The sequence below is a fragment of the Homarus americanus genome, unplaced genomic scaffold (assembly GCF_018991925.1).
Source record: "Homarus americanus isolate GMGI-L3 unplaced genomic scaffold, GMGI_Hamer_2.0 scaffold6317, whole genome shotgun sequence".
Taxonomy (NCBI): domain Eukaryota; kingdom Metazoa; phylum Arthropoda; class Malacostraca; order Decapoda; family Nephropidae; genus Homarus; species Homarus americanus.
The window spans coordinates 3,683,658-3,705,549 of record NW_024730668.1 but is presented as its reverse complement, the minus strand read 5'-3'; the positions used below and the strand labels follow the sequence as shown (position 1 = coordinate 3,705,549).

Below are 21,892 nucleotides of genomic sequence, written 5' to 3'. Positions count from 1 at the left end.
ACAAGCACCACGGGAGGCCCCCTCATAACACCATCTGTGAGGGAATTACTACACCACGTGAGGCCCCTCATAACACCATCTGTGAGGGAACTACTACACCACGTGAGGTCCCTCCTAACACCATCTGGGAGGGAGTTACTACACTACGTTTTTGCTGTTCAACACCTACATTAATCTGTATGTTCACTGTATGTTCCTTTACCTTTCTCTAATGAAGGCTTTTGTTAAACCACCAATGTATGTAATAAGTCATTTATGCCCAATGTATATTTTCAGCCTTCGGGCTGCAGAACTTTTTCAATAAACCGTTAATTATCACACACACACACACACACACACACACACACACACACACACACACACACACACACACACATACCATCTACGTACATTTATAACGTTAACTTATTTTACACTCACTAGCAACACCTCCTGCATACTATTATATAACCAAACAACATTCCCCGTCTCCTGTTTTTTTTATGCGTTTTTCTCTCTCCATTAAGGTTCTTCTCACACAGTACATACATGGAGAGGTTTAATGAATCAGCCTTCTGTATTGTACCTGTAGCAGCGTCATGGTATAGTCAATGAGTGTCGCTAACATAACCAAACAGGATTAAGGAAAGTGTCTCAGGGGGGGGATGGTCTCAGGCATCCAAAATAAAAGTGTCTGAAACGTATAAAAACATCCTTGGATTTCGAAGAACGTATCTAAAAACACATAACGTGGAGAGACTTTTGACAAGGAGCTCAGTTATTAGATATTACGGGAGCATAGAGGCTAAACCCTGAGGCTCTCCTGTGAAAGGCCCTTGAGCAGCGTACCGAAATGGTCTTTGTATTACATGATATATTATACAGTTTGTGTGAAAGTTGTTTACGAAAATAGTCTCGCCATCCAAATCATATCGCCTTAAGTAATGAACCTTAACACCGGGAAAGTTAGATTAGGTTAGGTTAGGTTAGGTTAGATTAGGTTAATCTTTAGGTGAAATAAACTGGGGGTGGAGATTCTTCAGGTTATCCGTAAATACTTCTCCTTTGGATAGTTAAGGATTATTATTATTCAGATTAAAATTGATGGAATGTTGATTTTTCTGTATGGAGATTTATATATTGTTTACTCTCTCTCTCTCTCTCTCTCTCTCTCTCTCTCTCTCTCTCTCTCTCTCTCTCTCTCTCTCTCTCTCTCTCTCTCTCTCTCTCTCTCTCTCTCTCTCTCTACGCCTCCGAGATACAGGATGACTTAACGAGTGAACTGACTGTAATGACCTGATCTGAGTCATTACAGGCCATAATTACTACCCTAACACGAATCACTAGGACCTTAATTAATATAGATTATTATAACACTATCTACTCCTGTCTACAATGAAAGTAACTCTGTCTTTATATTTTCTGAGTGATTTTTATTATTTTAGTTTCTTAGGTATATTCCTTCCCCCATCCCCCACTATTTTTCTTTTATATATTTTTTCCTAGTTGGTCTTTTATTTTAATTACTTCTTCTGCCTTATCTTCTCGTCTTATTTCGTTACGGAGAGAAGGTGTAATGCCAGTCGGGTGTACTTTCAGAAATCTCCAAACTTGGCTACACCCCCAACTGCTGGTCAGGGTCCGGCCGGAAGCTTACGCAACCAAATTCCCTTGCTTGACGCTCCCAACGCCAATCTAAGTTTAAAAAAAAGCTTAAAAGCAGTAAATATAAAGGTGAAGGGGTGAACACAGTCCTCCCCTCTCCCCTGACGTAACGCCAATGAGATGCAGACTATGAAATGTTACTGGTGTCAGATCGTGTAGAGGCGAGAGTAAAAGTAAACATAGTTGTGCCAATGGGGCCAGGGAGTGTGGTACAAGTAGCAGGTATGGTGATAGTGGTAGTAGTGGTAGTGGTCTGGAGTTTGTAAGATTGTTTTTTTTATTGTGGTTAAGTTGGATAAGTTATCTTCTTGGCTCTTGAGGAGGTGTGGCTATACCTCCTCCTTCGCCTCCTCCAGGGTTAACCACCAAAGTCTTGTACTTACATGTGATCTTTTGTGGAAATTTAGATTTGGGTTTGTATATATAAACCTGAGGGCAGTGATTATATTGCTTGAGGTGTTCTGTACATAGTCGGTGGCTCATAACTCCCCTGATTGAAAAGCCGCAGCAATCATAACTGCATACACATAGTGAAACGTAGATAGCTTTCGAAAATTGTCAACAACTCACACTAAAAAAAATATTGCATGTCGATGATCTGGACAAACTGGTTTCATCAGTAACGACAACAGGTGTAAAAACATCAATTAGAAGAAAAGTCTCTGGTGACACCTGTCTGTCCTGTTGTCTCCAGACTGGTATATTGGTTTACCTATTGATGCTGATTATACAGTTCTATAAAAAAAAAAACACGGACAGGAAACTAAACAACCACGACAATCCCAAGAATCAATTCACACTTCGAAGCCCCGGGGTATTATACTATATTACCCTATTGAACTTGCATCAAATACTACCCTATCAACAAATGGTACTACCTCACATATCTTCTATTGTAACCTCTATATTTATCCTCGTTTCATAAATTTCTTCATCCAACTTCCTCAAAATTTTTATACATCGGAGCAAATGGCGGCGTCTGTACCCCTCTTACGTGACACCTAAACTACCTCTGACCCCCATCTATCACCTTCATGCTCTTACTTGCGTCATCCCTCGGTATTAGAATTTAAAACCTTTCATCTGAGTAACACTTTCGTCAATTCTTTAAAATGTTCTTAAGAGAGAACTGAAGAGGGGAAAATGATGACACCCTTTTGATCCAAGTGGAAATAATGTAACGAAAAATATTAATTGAGGAGAAAGGCAAGTGAAGATTAGTGTAGTTCTTTTAAAGTCTTGTGAATCCTCTTTTTGGCCACTAATAGGAGCAATGAACTCTTTTTAGCCACTAATAGGAGCAATGAACTCTTTTTGGCCACTAATAGGAGCAATGAACTCTTTTTGGCCACTTATAGGAGCAATGAACTCTTTTTGGCCACTTATAGGAGCAATGAACTCTTTTTGGCCACTAATAGGAGTAATGAACTCTTTTTGGCCACTTATAGGAGCAATGAACTCTTTTTGGCCACTAATAGGAGCAATGAACTCTTTTTGGCCACTTATAGGAGCAATGAATTCTTTTTGGCCACTTATAGGAGCAATGAACTCTTTTTTGCCATTAATCTAAAATACTAAGAGATGGTCGGTTAGTTTACTGTTCTGATGAAAGTGAAATACGTGTCTGGCTTCTCGGTGTATCCTAATGTTGTTGTTGTGGTTGTTATTGTTGTGTTTGTCGTGGTGGTGGTGGTTGTTATTGTTGTTGTTGATGTAGTGATGGTTACTGTTGTGGTTGATGTTGTGGTTGTTGTTGTGGTTGATGTTATGGTTGTTGTTTTAGTTGATGTTGTTGTTGTGTTAATGGTTACTTTTGTTGTTGTTAATGTTATTATTGTGTTGATGGTTGATATTGTTATTGTTGATGATGTGGTTGTCGCTGTTGTTGTCGTCGATGTTGTGTTTGTAGTTGTTGTGTTTGTTGTTGTTGATGTTGTGTTCGTTGTTATATGTTTCCAGTATTCTTGTCACATTGGTTAAACGCCGCCCACCGCCCACACCTGTACACGAGGTCTTAAGCACTACCATCATCTACTGTACCTGTCCTATAATTCCTCTATCTCTTTTTTTTTTTTTAGTAACATCTATGTCTTTTCATTTGGATTCTTTCTTTTCTAATCAATCGACTAAAAACATAAAGTACCTATATGGGGACGGTCATCCTAAACACACTTTGATTATAGAATGTTCACCTTCATTCACTTTTTACGTTCTTTAATACCTATGAGAGTAAATACTGGCTGCAGCTCCTTGGTGAAGCAGTACATACAGGTAAACTCTAAATAACAAGAGGAAAATATATGTATTTTTTTTTCTTGATTGGTGTCCAAGTTGAAGGAGCGTCTTACACAGTTTTATCTTCGCCTGGCGTCTGTATGTTCTTTATCCAGTGTAACATGACTGCATAAATATTATCTTTGTGAATTCTTTACCAGCAATATCCAGGTAGTTAAGAATTTGTTTTGTGAATATTGCAGGAGTTTACTGTCATTTAATAATGGTGGAGAAACATATTGCGTACTTTTGCTAATGTTTGCTCCTCTTTTTAATAAACTGTTAACAATAGTTTTCACCCCCCTTAAAAAGTAACACAAAGGCATTCTAGGAAACAAAAGTACAGGCTATACATCTATGGTACAAATTTATTAACATATACACTTGAACGACTAGTTATCACATAGAAACAATCCTGTAATGAAAGAACAACATAGAAAATATAAACAGTAATAACATTGCTTAATAATAATGGAGTTAGAGTTTAATATGATTAACAAGTCTTTAATCACGCTGGCGAGTTATGTATAGTTGTGAACCATAATACGTAGTGAGAGATGAAGGAATTATACAGTTGAGAATGATCACCAGACAACGGTGGCTGTATTAACAAGGTCTGGATGTGTGATGGAGGGGAGTTAGTTATCAGAGGGTTTAGTACAGTGGGTCTCCATAAGAAGACTGGAGAGACGGTCCGTCGTTCCTCACGTCCAGCCCTGTCCCTGCTCCTCCCGCACCGCCGCCCACTGAAGGAACGAGATCATTCCCTCCTGTAAAGCCACCCACCCCGGAACCGTAACCACCACCTCCTACCGCCACGCCGCCCACCCCAGAACCGAAACCACCCCCTACTGCCACGCCGCCCACCCCAGAACCGAAACCACCCCCTCCTACCGCCACGCCGCCCACCCCAGAACCGAAACCACCCCCTCCTACCGCCACGCCGCCCACCCCAGAACCGAAACCACCCCCTCCTGCTGCCACGCCGCCGCCGCCACCACACGGAGACGTTACTACCACAGTGTAAGGTACCTTCTGCTCTTCGGTGACGGTGGTAGCCAGTCTCTCATATACGGTGGTGGTGACGATCACTGGGGTATAATGCAACTTAGTTTGGTCGATTGTGGTAATCAGCGGAGGGACTTGAACGGGTGGAGGATAATAGGTGACGGTATCAAGCACAGTCATGACCTCGGTAACTGTGGTGTACTCGGTGGTGATAGGGTAGGGGGTAGGGATCCCGAGTGTAGAGGTGAACACCGACCTCTCTGTGATGGTCCAGGTGAACCTTACGGTGTTGGGGTACACCCTGGGCGACCCGACCGTCACCCCCTTGATGTCGGTCACTACAGAGGGCACCACCTTCAGCTTGAAATCTGTGACGGTGGTGACGGCGGGAACTCTCCGGATATTCGTCACGCTCTCATAACGGGTTCCAACTGCTACCTGTCATCGTAATAAACATCATAGTAACGGCTGACTATATATACATGGAATATAATACAGCTAATACAACAACACATATATATTACAACTTGTCCCACTACTCTCATAAAATCAATCACATTAGACATCCAGGCAGCGTGATAACCTAGACACTCACTGAAGCCTGACAGAACTAATACTATGTTAGGGAGTGTTAAATATTACTAGCGATCATCTGTACCTCTCGTGACTTATGTTTAATGTTGAAATGAAGTTAATTTTAATATTATTGTTTAGGTTATTATTGTATTTATTGTTATTGTTACTCACCGAAGAGTCGTAATCCGTGTAGGTACGGTAGACAGTGACGTAGACAGGCTTGGTGACTAGGTTGTAAGTGGTGACGTAACTGGTTTCGTAGTAGGTCGTGGGCACCACTATTTGGTCTACTTCAGTCTCGTAGATAGGCACCTGCAGGGCGGGTGAAGTAGGTGAGAGAGAGGGGTGAAGGGAGAGAGAGAGAGAGAGAGAGAGAGAGAGAGAGAGAGAGAGAGATCATAACACTGTACCCTGAGGAACTAATGGTTACAAAGACGCAACGTGCTCTCTTATTCAGGAGTGACACTTATGAATTCTAAATAACCTCGGGTGTTCATCAGTTATATAATGCGTCTTAAGTTATCATTCAGGTACAATATCAAAAGATGTGATATTAACTCATTGCGATCAAAACACAAGAAAGATCTCGTTAAGTTTTGAGGAGTAAAAGGAAAGAGTACTTACGTAGAGCTGCTCCACCTCGTCTTTGGTGACATACTTGGTGACGGGGTGGCAGGGTCTGGGCGGCGGTTCGAACACGGCGTTGATGTGGATGGGCGGCGGGGGTGGGATGGGGAAGTTTATGGGGGGGGCGATGGGTGGGGGAGGAACCAAGAACCCCCCACCAAAATGCCCTCCCCCACCGCCCTTCCCTCCCCCACCTCCCTTCCCTCCGCCGGCTTGAGTGAAACCGGTTAGGGTGGAGGCCAACAGCAGGAGCCAGACTCTCATCCTACCTGAAGGAGGAATACAAAGATAATTAAATAGTGGAGAATAATAGACACGGAACACCGCAGGATGAACACCGCAGGACGAACACCGCAGGATGAACACCGCAGGATGAATACCGCAGCATGAACACCGCAGGATGAACACCGCAGGATGAACACCGCAGCATTAACTTGTATGAGCCTCGCGTACATCCTCTCACAGCTCCCTGACCTATCACACCATCACCTGGCGCGTACCTGAAGACTCTAATGAAGTGAGAGATTATGTTCTCATTTTCTAGGAGACTTTCTAAACATTAATATCTTCATCACACGCCTGGCAGTATTTATGTTCATCAGGTGATACGCTGTTGTAATCTAAGTGAACTATTGTCCATCTGACTCCTTCATAAACCACGTGAGCACAGGTGTTGTAAATCGTTATACCTGATTGAGAGACTAACTCACCAAAGCTTAAACAAGTTGTCTTATAGTACAATGAATATACAGTAACTGTAATTACCACATCCCCTGACATGATCTTGTTAGTGTGGCTAATTATTCCCTCTCTCTCTCTCTCTCTCTGTCTCACTCTCTCTCTAACTTGATAATTTTTTTCTAACTCTCAGAAAACCTTACAGTAAGCTTCACTTTCCCTTTACTTTAGCTTATGAATGTCCCCGTTGCAATACTATGGCCGGATATAGTAAAGCCTAGATAACCAGTGTAAGACATAATTATCTTGGCATATACAAAGCCACTTACATTGAATCATAATCTTAAAATAAACAAATTAGAATAATCTTCGTAGGTAAATATTCCCCATTATATAATACATTACATCACACATACATACATATACAAACACATACTAGATCCTAATTTTGTTTTCCTAGTTCCTCTCCCTCTCTCTACCTGATCACACCAACCTGTAAGGAGCTCCATGTTGCTCGGCGGTCACTTGGCGACTGTGGCTCTACACCGCTGGCAGGTCCCTTTAACTCCTCGGTTGCCAAGTTCTTCAGATCCAGTTTTTGCCATTGTTGTGGAAAGAAAATTATGGTGTTGGGGATAAGTGTGTTTGGTATACTATTGATTCATGCATACATACATACATACATACATACTGTACATACATACATACATACATACATACATATATACATACATACAGTAGATAGATAGATAGATAGATAGATAGAGATGAAGGCTGGTCACTCTCAGTCCAGTGATGAGATAGTGAGCTGTGAAAGATTGTCTCTCCCATCCAGAGTTCCCTTATTAGTTCCTAAGGTGATTTCTTATCCACTTGGTGAACTTTGCCACTTTTCAGTACTCTGGGCTCTTCACCTACACCCGGAAATACGTTATTTATTATGTCCAGCTGTACTTAATAACGTCCACGGGTACTTGTTCAATGTCTGTTATTTCTGTTTAATGACCATAATTTCGTTTCAATCAAGTTGTAACCCGGCTGTCTCTCGCTCTCAGGCTGTGACCCGGCTGTCTCTCGCTCTCAGGTTGTGACCCGGCTGTCTCACTCTCAGGTTGTGACCCGGCTGTCTCTCGCTCTCAGGCTGTGACCCGGCTGTCTCTCGCTCTCAGGCTGTGACCCGGCTGTCTCTCGCTCTCAGGTTGTGACCCGGCTGTCTCTCGCTCTCAGGTTGTGACCCGGCTGTCTCTCGCTCTCAGGTTGTGACCCGGCTGTCTCTCGCTCTCAGGCTGTGACCCGGCTGTCTCTTACTCTCAGGTTGTGACCCGGCTGTATCTCGCTCTCAGGTTGTGACCCGGCTGTCTCTCACTTTTAGGTTGTGTGACCCGGCTGTCTGTCTCTCTCTCAGCTTGTGGGTGACCCGGCTGTCTCTCACTCTCCCATTTTGTGACCAGGCTGTCTCTCACTCCCCCATTTTATGATCAGGCTATCTCTCACTCAGGTTGTAACCCGGCTGCCTCACTCCCGGGTTGTGACCCGTCTGTCTCTCACTCTTAGGTTGTGATTCGGCTGTCTCTCACTCTTAGGTTGTGACCCGGCTGTTTCTCTCACTCAGGTTGTAACCCGGCTGCCTCACTCCCGGGTTGTGACCCGTCTGTCTCTCACTCTTAGGTTGTGATTCGGCTGTCTCTCACTCTTAGGTTGTGACCCGGCTGTTTCTCACTCTCAGTTTGTGACCCAGCTGTCTTTCTCTCTCAGGTTGTGACCCGGCTGTCTCTCACTCAGGTTGTAACCCGGCTGTCTCACTCCCGGGTTGTGACCCGGCTGTCTCTCACTCTTAGGTTGTGACCCGGCTGTCTCTCACTCTATCAGCTTGTGGGTGACCTGGTTGTCTTTGTCTCTCCCAGGTTGTGACCCGGCTGTCTCTCACTCCCCCATCCTGTGACCCTCAACTGTACCTTATTTACTCACTCTCAGGTATACAGTAGGTGTGGTGGGTGAAGGACACGCCCCCCTCGTCACCATCTTGACAGTATCGTTTCATTAATACTGAATCTATGTAATATAATACTGAATCTATATGATATAATACTGAATCTATATAATATAATACTGAATCTATGTAATATAATACTGATCTATATAATAAACACACTCGGATCTTCTCGTTCACATGCAATATTAAAAAAACACAACATATCAGTAGCTTTATATATTTACAATAACAACGACACGATACAATACAATAATATACCTGAAGAATAACATGGTGATACATATTTATAACAACGACTGTAAACTAACACACGTAATGTACTTCTGTCTGTGGATCTATTTCTCTATCGTTGGCTGGTGATGGTTAACAGTGTGTGACGTCTTTGTTGGGGTATGTATTGTTGTATAAACTGATAATGAGGGAAATGTGTGAGTTTCGTCATTTCTGTGTGATTCTTGGATTAAAGTTTAGTTTCTGGAGGTTATAGTTTGAGAAGTGTGATAGGTATTGTGAAGTATATTTGAGTATTGGATAGAGTTTTGTGGTTATTTTCAGTATTTTTCAGTAATATTTTTCATCAGCGGCCATACAAGAGATACTGTATATCGAAATAAGAGACGGCTCCCTCAACATACAAAAGAAATTCACCTTTGACAGAAGAGACCTGACGATTCTAGAGTTATACCCGGCAAATTAAAATAGAAATTATCTTTGTATTGAAACAATATTAGAAAAAATGAGTTATGTACAGTAATGGGTGTGGAGGAGGCTACTCGCTATAATGGACGCGGCTGTAGTTCTCTCTTAGGGACGACAACTGTTTTGTGTTGCCCACTCGAGTAGGTTATGAATGGTGGCTCATGGGAGTGGGCAAGGTTAAATTGTTCACAAGAAAAGAACAGCCAGCAGGACTGGTTATGGACTGAGTTGTTTATAGGGAGGTGGTGTAGTGGGAAACTCTCCACTGGATGATTTTATCACATCAGTATCCACCACCTTCCTCTGACCCCGCACCCACACCCACCCCGGATCCCACAGGCGAGCCACTATCCGCTACAACAACAGAGTTGACGTTGGAGCCGGCGTACTGGAGAGGGTTGTGGGGCTCGGGGTAGGAGTAGCCGGAAGGGCCACACTGCCCAGGCACAGTGTGCGTCACTGTGTAAGGGACTCGCTCGACGTTGGTGGTGGTGATGCGTTGCGTGACGTGGTACGTCTTCGTGACGTGCGTCGGCTTCACGTTGACGATATTGTTAGTAACAACAACAATTTCCTGAGGCGCGGTGTAAGGCAGCTTGTTTAGAGTGACCTTTTCAGTGTAGTAGTCGGTGTAGGTCTTCGTGACCAAGTAAGTAGTGGGGTGTGGCACCTGGCTCCTATGGGTGATGGTGACTGCATCGGTGACGGTGTTGTAGATGGTCTCCACGTAAGGTGTGGGGAAGTCGTATGGGGAGACCTCGGTGGTGTACAGGTGGCTGGTCACCTCCACGGGTTGGTACTGTGTCACGGAGCGTGTGCTGGTGGAGTAGTCTGGCACGTAGATCACGCTCTCCACCGTCTCCGTGTAGTACCGATGTGACACCTGTGAACCGCAGCAACGTGAAGCTGTTATGTCCGCCAGTTATACTGTACATGTGAAAACTCTCTCTCTCTATATATATAATAGTTAATGAAATGTATTTTACCATTTTATTTTACTTCTACAAATACTTTATTGACTGAGCAACGACTGTTACTACTACTGCTACTGTAACACCAATTATTACTACTAGTATTACTACTTCATTACTGCGACTATTACTATAACTACTGCTATTTCGTTGGCAACCACTCTCACATTTTCACTACAACTACTACGACTACTACAACTCCAACTCCAACTCCCATAAGGGCCACCAATACCCGAGTAATACACGACCGTCACAACTCCGTATACCCACCAAAGTGATGTGGTCAGTGGTGGTGACGTACTCAGTCTTGGTGACGTACTGAATGTTCTGCTTGAAGATGGTGCTGTACACGACCTCAGTAAAGGGCTGCAGAACAACAGTCTGGCTCACCACTGTCTCGTATACCGGCACCTGTGATAGAGAGACATTATAGATTAACGAATATATGCCTTGTAGTGGACATCTGACACACCTGACTTGTGTTGATGATCTAGTAACAAAAAAAAAAACTTACCTCCTGAAGTCTCTTTCGGTAATGGGTCTCGTAATGCGTCTGTGGGTAACATCCTCCTCCATATCCACCATATCCACCATATCCTCCTCCTCCTCCTCCTCCTCCAGGGCCGACGCCAGCGAGTTCAGCTTGGGACCCCGCCACCAGAGCCACCAGCAGTAGTGCGACCCCAACCATGTCTGTGGGGGACGCCCGGACATAAGTCATCAGGATAAGACACGATATAAAAAATTAAAGTCTTAAAGTTGTTTACCGCAGAAATATTCAGTTGTTGGAGAAAAAATAAGATGCCCTGTCATTCTCTTCCCCTACAAGTCGTTAGGTTAGGTTAGGTTAGGTTAGGTTAGGTTTACACACACACACACACACGTGATGGAACTTGCTATATATTGATTTTTCACTGATTCCACTTGGGTTACAACAAAGGGGTTAACATAGTGTGGTAATAAGTATGGCCAGCAGTGTCAATGTTTACAAGACCATGGTAGAGGTGTGGTAGTTCAAGGTGTGGGCACTAGAAGGAGGGAGACAACTTGAGTCTTATAAATATTGCAACTTTCTTAAGTCGTCATTGATTAATATACATTGTATTAGTTTGGTGATAGTATAAAGTAATACATATGTATAGGTTGACAAGGATGATAAGTATAATCTAAGGGTATAAAGGCGCTAATTCATTTTGGTAACACATAAGCGTTATTTGTCACTAGTGAAAAGCGTATTTGTGCCCGGTCATGAAATATAATGGTAACTTACCTCCCCCTGTTTCCTCACACTCTTACATCGGTACGTACATACACACGATCGTACATGAACACACAAACATGCGTATATGTTGTATAGTGTTAAGGTGGGGGCAAGGCAGCGGCATACTCACCGTGCACCTCCAAGTACGGCGTCTAGCGTGATACTGAAGCTTGTTGCGTGGTGAAGGGCAGGGCAGGGCCGGGCCGGGTGTCGTTCTCCCACAACTTCTTTCCAACCCAGTTTTTGCACTACGGGTCACTTTCTGCCGCTTTCGCCTTCTCTTAAGCAGCGTTTGCTTTTATTTGGCAAGTGCTTAGTAAAGTAGGTAGCAGCAAAATACCACATGACCAGTCTCCTAGTAGGTTGTAGATGAGTTAGCACATATTCTTTTGGAAGTGTAGCTAAAAACACGACGTTGTTAGATATGAAAGTGCCAGAGAAAGCGAGTGACCCTCATTGTTGTCTTGTGAAGGAAAGTGATAGATGTTTGTTTTTATTTTTGAATGTGGGATAGATTTTTTTTTTAATAGCTAATGTCATTTGTATGAATTCTTCTTGTAATGCAAGTCACGATGATTCATTGATTCGGGCTCCTTCAGACACCCAGGAGCCTTGATGTTTTGTTTATAACTTTAGTGTCTTTGGTCTTCCTATAATTGGTATTGTCCTTATTGTCGTGTTATATACTACGATTATTTCTCACTCCAAGAGGCGCAGCTCATCTAGGGCAGTACCCCCATAAACAGGTGAAGGAGGAGCTGAAGCATTATCAAGGAACACTTATTTATATCATTTTTCGTAGTTGTAGAAGACTTTACCTTGCATTATAATAGGACCTCTAGCTATGACCCCCCCCTTCCCGTGTCCCTCGGTGCAACCAACCTCGTGAGAATTGACTTCCCGACTACCTGTTCAATTTATGTTCGGGAATTAAAAGTTTTGAAGGAAGGATTTTTTAACTGATAATTAATTCACTTGTAATCATGAAATTCCGCGTTTTCACCCCAAATATGGTATCTGGGAAGAGAGAGATCCAATTGCCATCTTTAGTGTGAATCATCAGCCAGATATTGTAACGTGACCTGATGAACTTGTTGACCCTTGTTGACCCTTAACTTGAGTGATAACATTGTCTGATACATTAAATTTGGTTTTCATAGCAACAAGAGGATAGAGCAAGATACAGTGAACTTAATGTTACCTAACCTCACTGTTAACTGTCCACTAACCCTGGATTCAGTGATAAGCTGGTATTTACGTGTCTCTGTTAGTAATATTACCTAAGTACTTACTCATTAAGCCAACTTATCCCTCTGTTATTTGCTATGGTCTTATATAAGTACCACTAATAATTAGAGTCTTGTAGTGTATTTGCCTTGTCGGTCAAGTGGCTGTATCAATATCTTATACCAACCAGACATACACAGGCAAAAACAAAAACGATTCCATACGCCTAAATATACGCAAACACATTGAATTACAGAGACAGACAGTTATTGCACGTATACACAAAATAACAATCCCCCCCCCCAACACACACACAAATATGCAAACATAATAATTCTTCGCTTCCTTGACCTCTATATAGGCAGCAGCGTAAACTACAAGACATTCAGTACAGGTTGTGGCAGTGACCTGTCCGCTCAGTACAGCACAAACGGGAAGTGACCCGCCTCGCCCCGGTCATAAGGTCAAACTTCATTCCTGGTCGAGTCATGAACTGTGATGTGTTTAGGTGACTCATCCAGCATCAAGTTTTTGTGAATGAAGTATTATTTTGAAATGATGTCTTCACTATTATGTATCAACGGAGGGAAACAAGATCTCGCTCAAGGTGTCTTAGGTATTCGTGGTGGTTTACATGTGCCATCACGTTGACTATTGATGATCATTCCATTGAGAATTAAATAAGGATGACTTTTAGTGTTTATTATTATAACTATAGGAATTGGTTTATATATGGTAAAAACATTCTTTAATTTATTTAATATATCGTTTAATATCATAACCTAACCTAAACTAACCTAGAGTAGTAATAATAATGTTCGAGTTTAATTTGTATTGTGTTAGCTTCATCTGCATCCTGGTATGACAGGTGAGCGTTGCCAGGTGAGCGTTACCAGGTGAGCGTTACCAGGTGAGCGTTACCAGGTGAGCGTTGCCAGGTGAGCGTTGCCAGGTGAGCGTTGCCAGGCGAGCGTTGCCAGGTGAGCGTTACCAGGTGAGCGTTACCAGGTGAGCGTTGCCAGGTGAGCGTTACCAGGCGAGCGTTGCCAGGCGAGCGTTGCCAGGTGAGTGTTACCAGGCGAGCGTTGCCGGGTGAGTGTTACCAGGTGAGCTTTGTCAGGTGAGCATGAGTGAAAGGAAAACGCCCACCCCATTAACTCTATAGTGAATGGTTGTTATAATGGGACGAGTGTTACCAGGCCATAAGGGAAGGCTGGCTCAGGGGATGACACGACCTACCTTTTGCCAAGTCTTATACACAGGAGTTACGTGTTGTTTTAGTGTAAGAGCAATAAGAGAGAGAGAGAGAGAGAGTACACAGTAACAGCCTGTAAAGAGTATACCTGATAATAACAGGGAGGATTTTTTTAGGGAAGAGAATGGATAAAAGAAAGTGAGAATGTACTGAAAAATCTTACTAACATCAATCTTATATTTCAGTATTCTTTGATTCGTTAAGAATTTATCTACTACTGATGTGATAAATATTCATAAATAATATTCATACTTTAGGGAAAATCTCTGACAGAACAAAAAGGAAGTATGAAGCATCTCTGACAGGTTTCATCTCGTGTAGGTCCCCGGGTGTTCAACTCCCAGTCTGAGAGTCTCTGTAGCCTCCGCCGTGTTACACTCAGCGCCATCTCTTGAGCTAACCACACAACTCACTACCTGTGTTGAGTGAAGGTCCTCAGGGTGGCGCCACACATCCCCACACGATATAAAGTTTGATTCCTCGTGACGTTTATCATTAGGGGTGGCAGTGGAAGAGACTAAAGGTGTAAATGTCACGCCAGGAACATGTGAGAGTTACTCCAAAGGCAGGGCCGGATTAAGTATAATAGGGGCCTGAGGCACAGATCAACTTGGGGGCCCCAAGTTCATGTTTTATATGTTTCAACTTCGAGAATGTTTGGATTTGGGGGCCTGAGGCCAGTGCCTCAAGTGTCTCATGGTTAATCCGGCACTGTCCAAAGGGTATTTTTGCCTGTTTAATTGTGTAGGAATCTGTATAGGAGGGTGTGTGTTCCAGCGTGTCCCTGTGACACACGCTGTGTAGCAGTGTGTGTGTGTGTGTGTTCCAGCTTGTGTAATACCAATGATCAAGTTTATTTTACGTAAGGGGATAATAAAAAAATCTCTAACATAGGCCACCTAGCTGGGCGAAACGTTACCTGGCACCATTACTGTACGTTCATCCTCTGGCACTGCACTGTCTTTACGTCGCTGTTGCTCACCATACACTTACCCTCTATGCATGATGTTTATATGTTTATTGTTTACATTTGTCTGGACTCTCTCTCTCTCTCTCTCTCTCTCAGCCGGTATAATCTGATGGGCTCGTCATTCAACTCCTCCCCACTGTGTCTCAACCCGTAGGCCTATGTGTCTGTTGATGCCATCGTTCCTCTTATCACCTTGTGGTTTCCTTTATCATCAACTTATCTTAAAACCGAAAACTCTTTAACATATTCCTTTACAAGTTCTTTAGAGTCTTGATAAGAATCTGAGGTTTGTGGTTATAGGTAAGTCTTGTGTCTGTTTACTTTAGCTTATAGCATTGGTCTTGGTCAGCCATGAGGTGCTTTAATGGCCAGTGGGGGTGAGATGACGCATGATATTTGTCTACTCTGATAGTGAGAAGTGACATGATCTTTGTCTCTACTCTGATAGTGAGAAGTGACATGATCTTTGTCTCTACTCTGATAGTGAGAAGTGACATGATCTTTGTCTCTACTCTGATAGTGAGAAGTGACATGATCTTTGTCTCTACTCTGATAGTGAGAAGTGACATGATCTTTGTCTCTACTTTGATAGAGAGAAGTGACATGATCTTTGTCTCTACTCTGATAGTGAGAAGTGACATGATCTTTGTCTCTACTCTGATAGTGAGAAGTGACATGATCTTTGTCTCTACTTTGATAGAGAGAAGTGACATGATATTTGTCTACTCTGATAGTGAGAAGTGACATGATCTTTGTCTCTACTCTGATAGTGAGAAGTGACATGATCTTTGTCTCTACTCTGATAGTGAGAAGTGACATGATCTTTGTCTCTACTCTGATAGTGAGAAGTGACATGATCTTTGTCTCTACTCTGATAGTGAGAAGTGACATGATCTTTGTCTCTACTTTGATAGAGAGAAGTGACATGATCTTTGTCTCTACTGATAGTGAGAAGTGACATGATCTTTGTCTCTTACTGATAGTGAGAAGTGACATGATCTTTGTCTCTACTCTGATCTTTGTCTCTAGATAGAGAGAAGTGACATGATCTTTGTCTCTACTCTGATAGTTGACATGATCTTTGTCTCTACTCTGATAGTGAGAAGTGACATGATCTTTGTCTCTACTCTGATAGTGAGAAGTGACATGATCTTTGTCTCTACTTTGATAGAGAGAAGTGACATGATCTTTCCTATATATTTTTTGGGGAGGTCTCTCTTTTCTCTTCCAATACAAAGAATGAACGTTCTTTATTTACCTGCCGCTTATAGATAAGACACCAGGTATAGATAAGATACCAGGTGTTTTAATCAATCAATTTTGTCTCTTCTTTAAATTTTGTTAATATTACATAACCTTCGAACGTTTTAATTTACAGTCGATATAATTAGTGGGGGCAGAGGGACAGCTCTAATTTTTAACAAGATTTATCATTCAAATTAGATTCTGGCCTTTGAGACTAACTAACTAACTAATTCCATTTAGATTTGTTTTTGTCAGTTTTTTTCTTTTTAATGTGTTTTTGTTGTGTTTTTGTCGTGTTCTTGGGAGGGTCAGAGTTCATATGTCTTTCCTTTAGGTGATGATGACCTCAAGATCACTTCAGGTGGGGTTTGGTTCCTCCGTTTGTACCGAAGGAGACACAGCAGTAGAAGGTGTTGGTAGGGAAGTGTTATGTTTTACAAAGATATATAGATAAATAGATAAATAGATAGATACACACACACACACACACACACACACACACACACACACACACACACATACACACACACACACACACACACACACACACACACTACGACGACTCAGGTCACTTGGGGCACCCACACCAGAGCTGAGGACTATTTACAACGCATATATACTCCCCAAACTAACGTATGCGTCACCAGCCTGGTCGTCTTCTCTCGACTCTACCCAACAACGTCAGCTAGAAAAGGTACAGAAGAGGGCCTGCAAAATCATGCTCGGCGCAGACTACTCCGGCTACAACAACGCTCTCTCCACCCTGGAAATGCCAGCTCTCAGTGACCACCACCAAGCACTGGAAAGGTTTGGCCGTGGACTACTGCACCACCCTCGTCATCGCCACTTACTGCCACCTGCAGTCCCCCGCCCACCTCGCGTAGTCTGCTACTGATAGATATAAGAATAGCACCATCCCATCTATTGTTAAAATAATAACCAGCTCGTGATTTATGTACTGTACAGCCCTGTAAATGTATTGAGCGAATGAGCGTATATTACTATGTCTAAATCACATGTAAGTTTGTATATTTTCAGGTACCGGCTGCAACTCTATTAATAAACCGTTTATTATTATTAATATTATTATTATTATTATTAATATTATTATTTTTACACACACAAAGATCACTGAGAGGAATAAGAATACGTAAACATTTCTAATCATTATCAAAACATACAACGTACAGTTTGTTGATGAAGTAATACAATAGTGTTCATGTTTGTAGTAAAGTACTCTACAATCTTTCATGGTCGACAAAGATTGTATTATTTTCTCTATGAATGAACCGTCTGTTGTGAAGATTTTAATGACATAAACAAAGTGAGAGAAAGAGAGAGACACGGACGTGTTGACCTCCTGGTGACTTGGAGAGCACTGATGGTTGGTGGCAGGGGTGTCGTGTCATATATATATATGTGGTGGTGTGGGTGAGGGGCGGGGAACCGGCCCACACCTGACTGGTTTACGTCAAGGAGGAGCGGGAAGAAGGGCGGAGAGAAGGGGAGTGGGTGGAGAGAAGGGGAAATGGGCGGTGAGAAAGGTGGAGGGGCGGAGAGAAGAGGAGATGGGGGGAGAGAAGAGGAGAAGGGCGGGGAGAAGGGGATGGGTGGAGAGAAGGGGAGGGGCAGGTGGAAGAGGATAGAAGGATTTGTAGAGAGAAGGATGGAAGATGAGGTCGAGAGAAGAGTGGAGGGAAGGAGTGAGGGAAATAGGAAGGAAGAAATGAGAGAGTGGGGGAGAGAGATGCTGGGTATGTTGTAGATGTAGAGCGAAGGAGTAGGATGGAGGGAAAGATGTATAGGGAGGGGTGGAGGGAGAAATGGATGGAACAATACAGGGAAGGAGGGAGGGAAAGAAGGGAACAACAGAAAAAAACATTAACTTGAAATAAATGAAGAAACGAAGAAAAGGGAAACAAACAAACATTAAAAAAAAATCACAGGTACGAATATAGGAAATAAATAGTCGAATAAATAAAGGAATAAATAAAGAGAAAAAACAATAAAAAGGCAATGAAGGAATGGGAGGAAGAAGAGGACATGCAAAGAAGTAAATAAAAGCAATTAAAAAATATAAAGAAAGGAATAAGGAATAAACAAATAATAGAAAAAGCAGATTAAAAAGAAAGTGAAATCAAAACTGAAGAAAGCAAGAGAAAGTATCAGAGAGGAGATAAGAAAAATTGACTTAAGTGAGAAATAGTCAAGAATAAGAGGAGAAAGTAGGGAGGAGGTTGAACAGGTGTGAGGGGCGGGGATGAGGGCGTGTCGTGGGTTGGGCCTTGCTGTTGGGCGGAGTTTGTACTGGCCAATGAGAGTAAAGGGGGCGTGTCTAGGGCAGCAACGTCTGTATGTGAAAGTAATAGAGATATAAAAACAAGTCTGAGGTGATCGTCTATTTTTATTTTCTTATTTTTGTTTAATAGAAAATGTCAGAGAAAGACAGAAAAATGGTCCAAAAATGCTGAAATGTGAGAATTAAAAGGAACACTTATAAAATACCTCAAATGATACAATTTCCTCACAAGAAAGACAAAAACGATAGAATTATAGATTGAAATTTAAATATCAAAGTGAAAGGTTCGACAGGTTTAGTAATAGCAGTCGGTCAATACAAGGCTATACCTTCCATACTCACGTACAGTAGCTAAAACTACTATCTGTGCAGGTGGGGGGTCGATGTGTTCCGAAATTTTCCTTGTGATTAGTGACAGCCCTCATATACCAATATTTATCGTCCATGGTCTCATATTGTTTCCCACAAAGTATGCACAGATAGTTGTTTTAGCTACTGTAATACATACCTTAATAGTAATGATAATAATAATTGCTGCTCATACTGCTACTGCTAATATTACCTTTAACAAGATAGTTACTGTTACTGATATTAATAATGATAATAAAAACGATGCTGATAATAGTGTAATATTATTTTTTTACGACTACTACTACTACTACTACTGCTACTACTACTGCTACTACTTTTTTAACGTGGCCGCCAGCCTCGCCCAATAGCCACACCTTCGCCGCCCTTTTATTACCTTAAAATTAAATATCCTAATACATGAGTAGCTACCCTAGCTGTGTTGAGTTAGTTAAGCCGCAGATCTATGCGACATTCAGTGACTGTTGCCTCATAGTCAATTTCTGCGACTGTTGTTGGCTATGGGGCCGATGATCTCGTTCCCTGAAGTAAACCAATGCAGACCTAAGGAGAGAAAAGGGCAGTCGACATCTTAACGAGGCTGTAACGTGGCTTCTGGGCTGCTGCTGTTGAATATATTATATATTTATTTACAGAAGAAGTCAAGCATTCTGAAACTGACTTGAACTGCATAGAGTGTATACAATGGCTGGGGCTCAGACCATATCCAGGAAACTAGATATCGTGAGGCTAAAACCGAAGATGTTTTAAAGAAGAAAAAAAAAGAGGAAAGTAAAACGAAGACAAGAAAATAAAATAAACCCAACAGAAAATAGAAAATTTATAATGTTTGAAATGATGAATTTTCTGTGGAATTTCCAAAACAAATTGAGCAGGAATGGGATCAACATTTTGACCAACATATATATAACTCTGCTGGAAAGTATAAGTCTATGTCAAGAATTATTAACCTTTAGCTGTGACCTTAGACACTGACCTGAACGCTGACTTGTGTCCTGAACTGCCAGCTAAATTTGGTCGAGATGTGTTGTAAACTTTGCGAAATAAGACCAAGTGTATGCACCAGCTGAGCCACGCTGCTGTGATGACTGGCAGTAACTACCTCTCTCATCGTGTTACTCTCACCTAAACAAACCTGTCTACTCCATCTGATAGCAAATAACACTAGTTACTTGAGCAATGTTACTATGGCCTAGCACAAGAACTAGTACGAGTCACCCATATCACCACCTCATACCTAGTAGAAGAAGTATTACTAACTATCCGATGTCAATCTACTATAAAACTAGTACAAAAACTAGTACTAGCCATCTGTGTGCCTTGTTCGCGTAACCTATTACAACAACTAAAACAAAGCCTGAACCATGCCAGCCTGACCGAGATTGTAACGTAGTGTAAAAACCAACACCAAACACCCTGAGACGACCTGTAAATGTACTAACCTTCCATAAGAACTGGTTCCAGGTGCTTCTATTTCATCATCGATAAATTTTCGTTCACCACCTTTTCATCCCCTTCCCCTCCCCTTTACCCTCTCTGTCTCTGAGTCCTAGGCGAGATCTCAGAAAGTTTATTTTGTTTTTACTCATTAATATTGTTCATGGAATGGCAGGGGGAGCGTTGTATACATTGAATGTACGAGAAATTATCATACATATATTCTCCATGCAGTGTACAAGGGGGACTCAAATGATATATGTGGCGTGTGTAGTAATCTATCTAGCCTCTCTCTCCACACACACACACACACACACACACACACACACACACACACACATCTTATTCTCAACATTGCAAGAATTACAAAAGGTTCAGCTGAGGATCTATTTACATCATGGGATTCATAGACAGAACAAAATAACAAGACGACTGAGTGTTTGAACTCACAGTGATGGGAAAGACGAGAGAAAGTACATTTAAAGAAAGGCAACAGAAGAGACACAATAGCAGAACAGGGAACAATGGCTGACAGTATCATCGAATATAATAAACAATGAAGATAAAATGGCTGTAGAGGATAGAGAAGCGGAAGCTGATGAGACATGGTAAAAAAAAATAATAATACAAGGAAGACAAAAGGAGATGAGAAATGCCAGAAGAAAGCAAATAAAGTGAAATGAAAAACAGGAAATGGTGATGAAAGACAAAAAGTAGAAAGTACTTAGTGGAGGAAAACAGAAAAAAAAACAAGAACAACAACTAAAACAACAACATTAATCACAGCAATATTAATCATTTCTCAAACGAATATAAACAAAATCAGCTAAGCGTAACTCTCTCAAGGGAAAAAATTATCGCAGTATAGACGCTGTTGCTCTAAGTTAACATAGTCACCCCTGTAAAACTTATCACTTCATCGTTTTCTTTAACTCCCGAAATTTTTATGGTGTTACAAGAATCATTACCATGGTGACTCTTGGTGGATTTTGATATGATTTGTATGAGAAGTTTATCGTGTGGATTTTTCTTGGGTTAATTTAAGTTAATTTAGGTTAGGTTACGGAAAGTTAGGTTATTTAAATAGAACAAAAATAATTTAAATATACACCAACAATAAAAACGAGGAAATAGAAGACAAGAAAACTATAGAAGAAGAATAAGAAGAAAGGAAGAAGAATTAAAACATAAGAAGAGAATAAGGAAGAAGACTGAGAAGACAAAAACACAAAGAGAAAGAAAAAAATAACAATTATAATTAAAGAAGTAGGACACCCACAATAATCAAGGAAATAAATGGTAAATCATAATAAGACCAAATAAACAGAATATTACACTACACACAATAGGGTCACTTAT

At 41.7% G+C, this 21,892-nt stretch overlaps 2 protein-coding genes across 3 annotated transcripts; both read right to left on the bottom strand.

Annotated features, from left to right (window-relative positions):
* Positions 1–4,272: 4,272 nt before the first annotated feature.
* On the bottom strand, positions 4,273–7,370 carry LOC121867188. The gene is made up of 4 exons (XM_042366990.1): positions 7,301–7,370; positions 6,127–6,398; positions 5,674–5,814; positions 4,273–5,364 (listed from the first exon to the last, which is right to left on the bottom strand). Exons 1-4 carry the CDS (start codon positions 7,314–7,316, stop codon positions 4,573–4,575), a joined length of 1,221 nt encoding a protein of 406 aa, XP_042222924.1. The 5' UTR covers positions 7,317–7,370; the 3' UTR covers positions 4,273–4,572.
* Positions 7,371–9,003: 1,633 nt separating this feature from the next.
* LOC121867189 lies at positions 9,004–11,963 on the bottom strand. Of its 2 annotated transcripts, none has more exons than XM_042366991.1 (4): positions 11,862–11,963; positions 10,985–11,163; positions 10,741–10,881; positions 9,004–10,382 (listed from the first exon to the last, which is right to left on the bottom strand). In XM_042366991.1, exons 2-4 carry the CDS (start codon positions 11,159–11,161, stop codon positions 9,783–9,785), a joined length of 918 nt encoding a protein of 305 aa, XP_042222925.1. In that variant the 5' UTR covers positions 11,162–11,163; positions 11,862–11,963; the 3' UTR covers positions 9,004–9,782. The 2 variants fall into 2 exon arrangements, with proteins under 2 accessions (XP_042222925.1, XP_042222926.1); XM_042366992.1 differs by lacking the exon at positions 11,862–11,963 and adding an exon at positions 11,741–11,838.
* Positions 11,964–21,892: the final 9,929 nt, after the last annotated feature.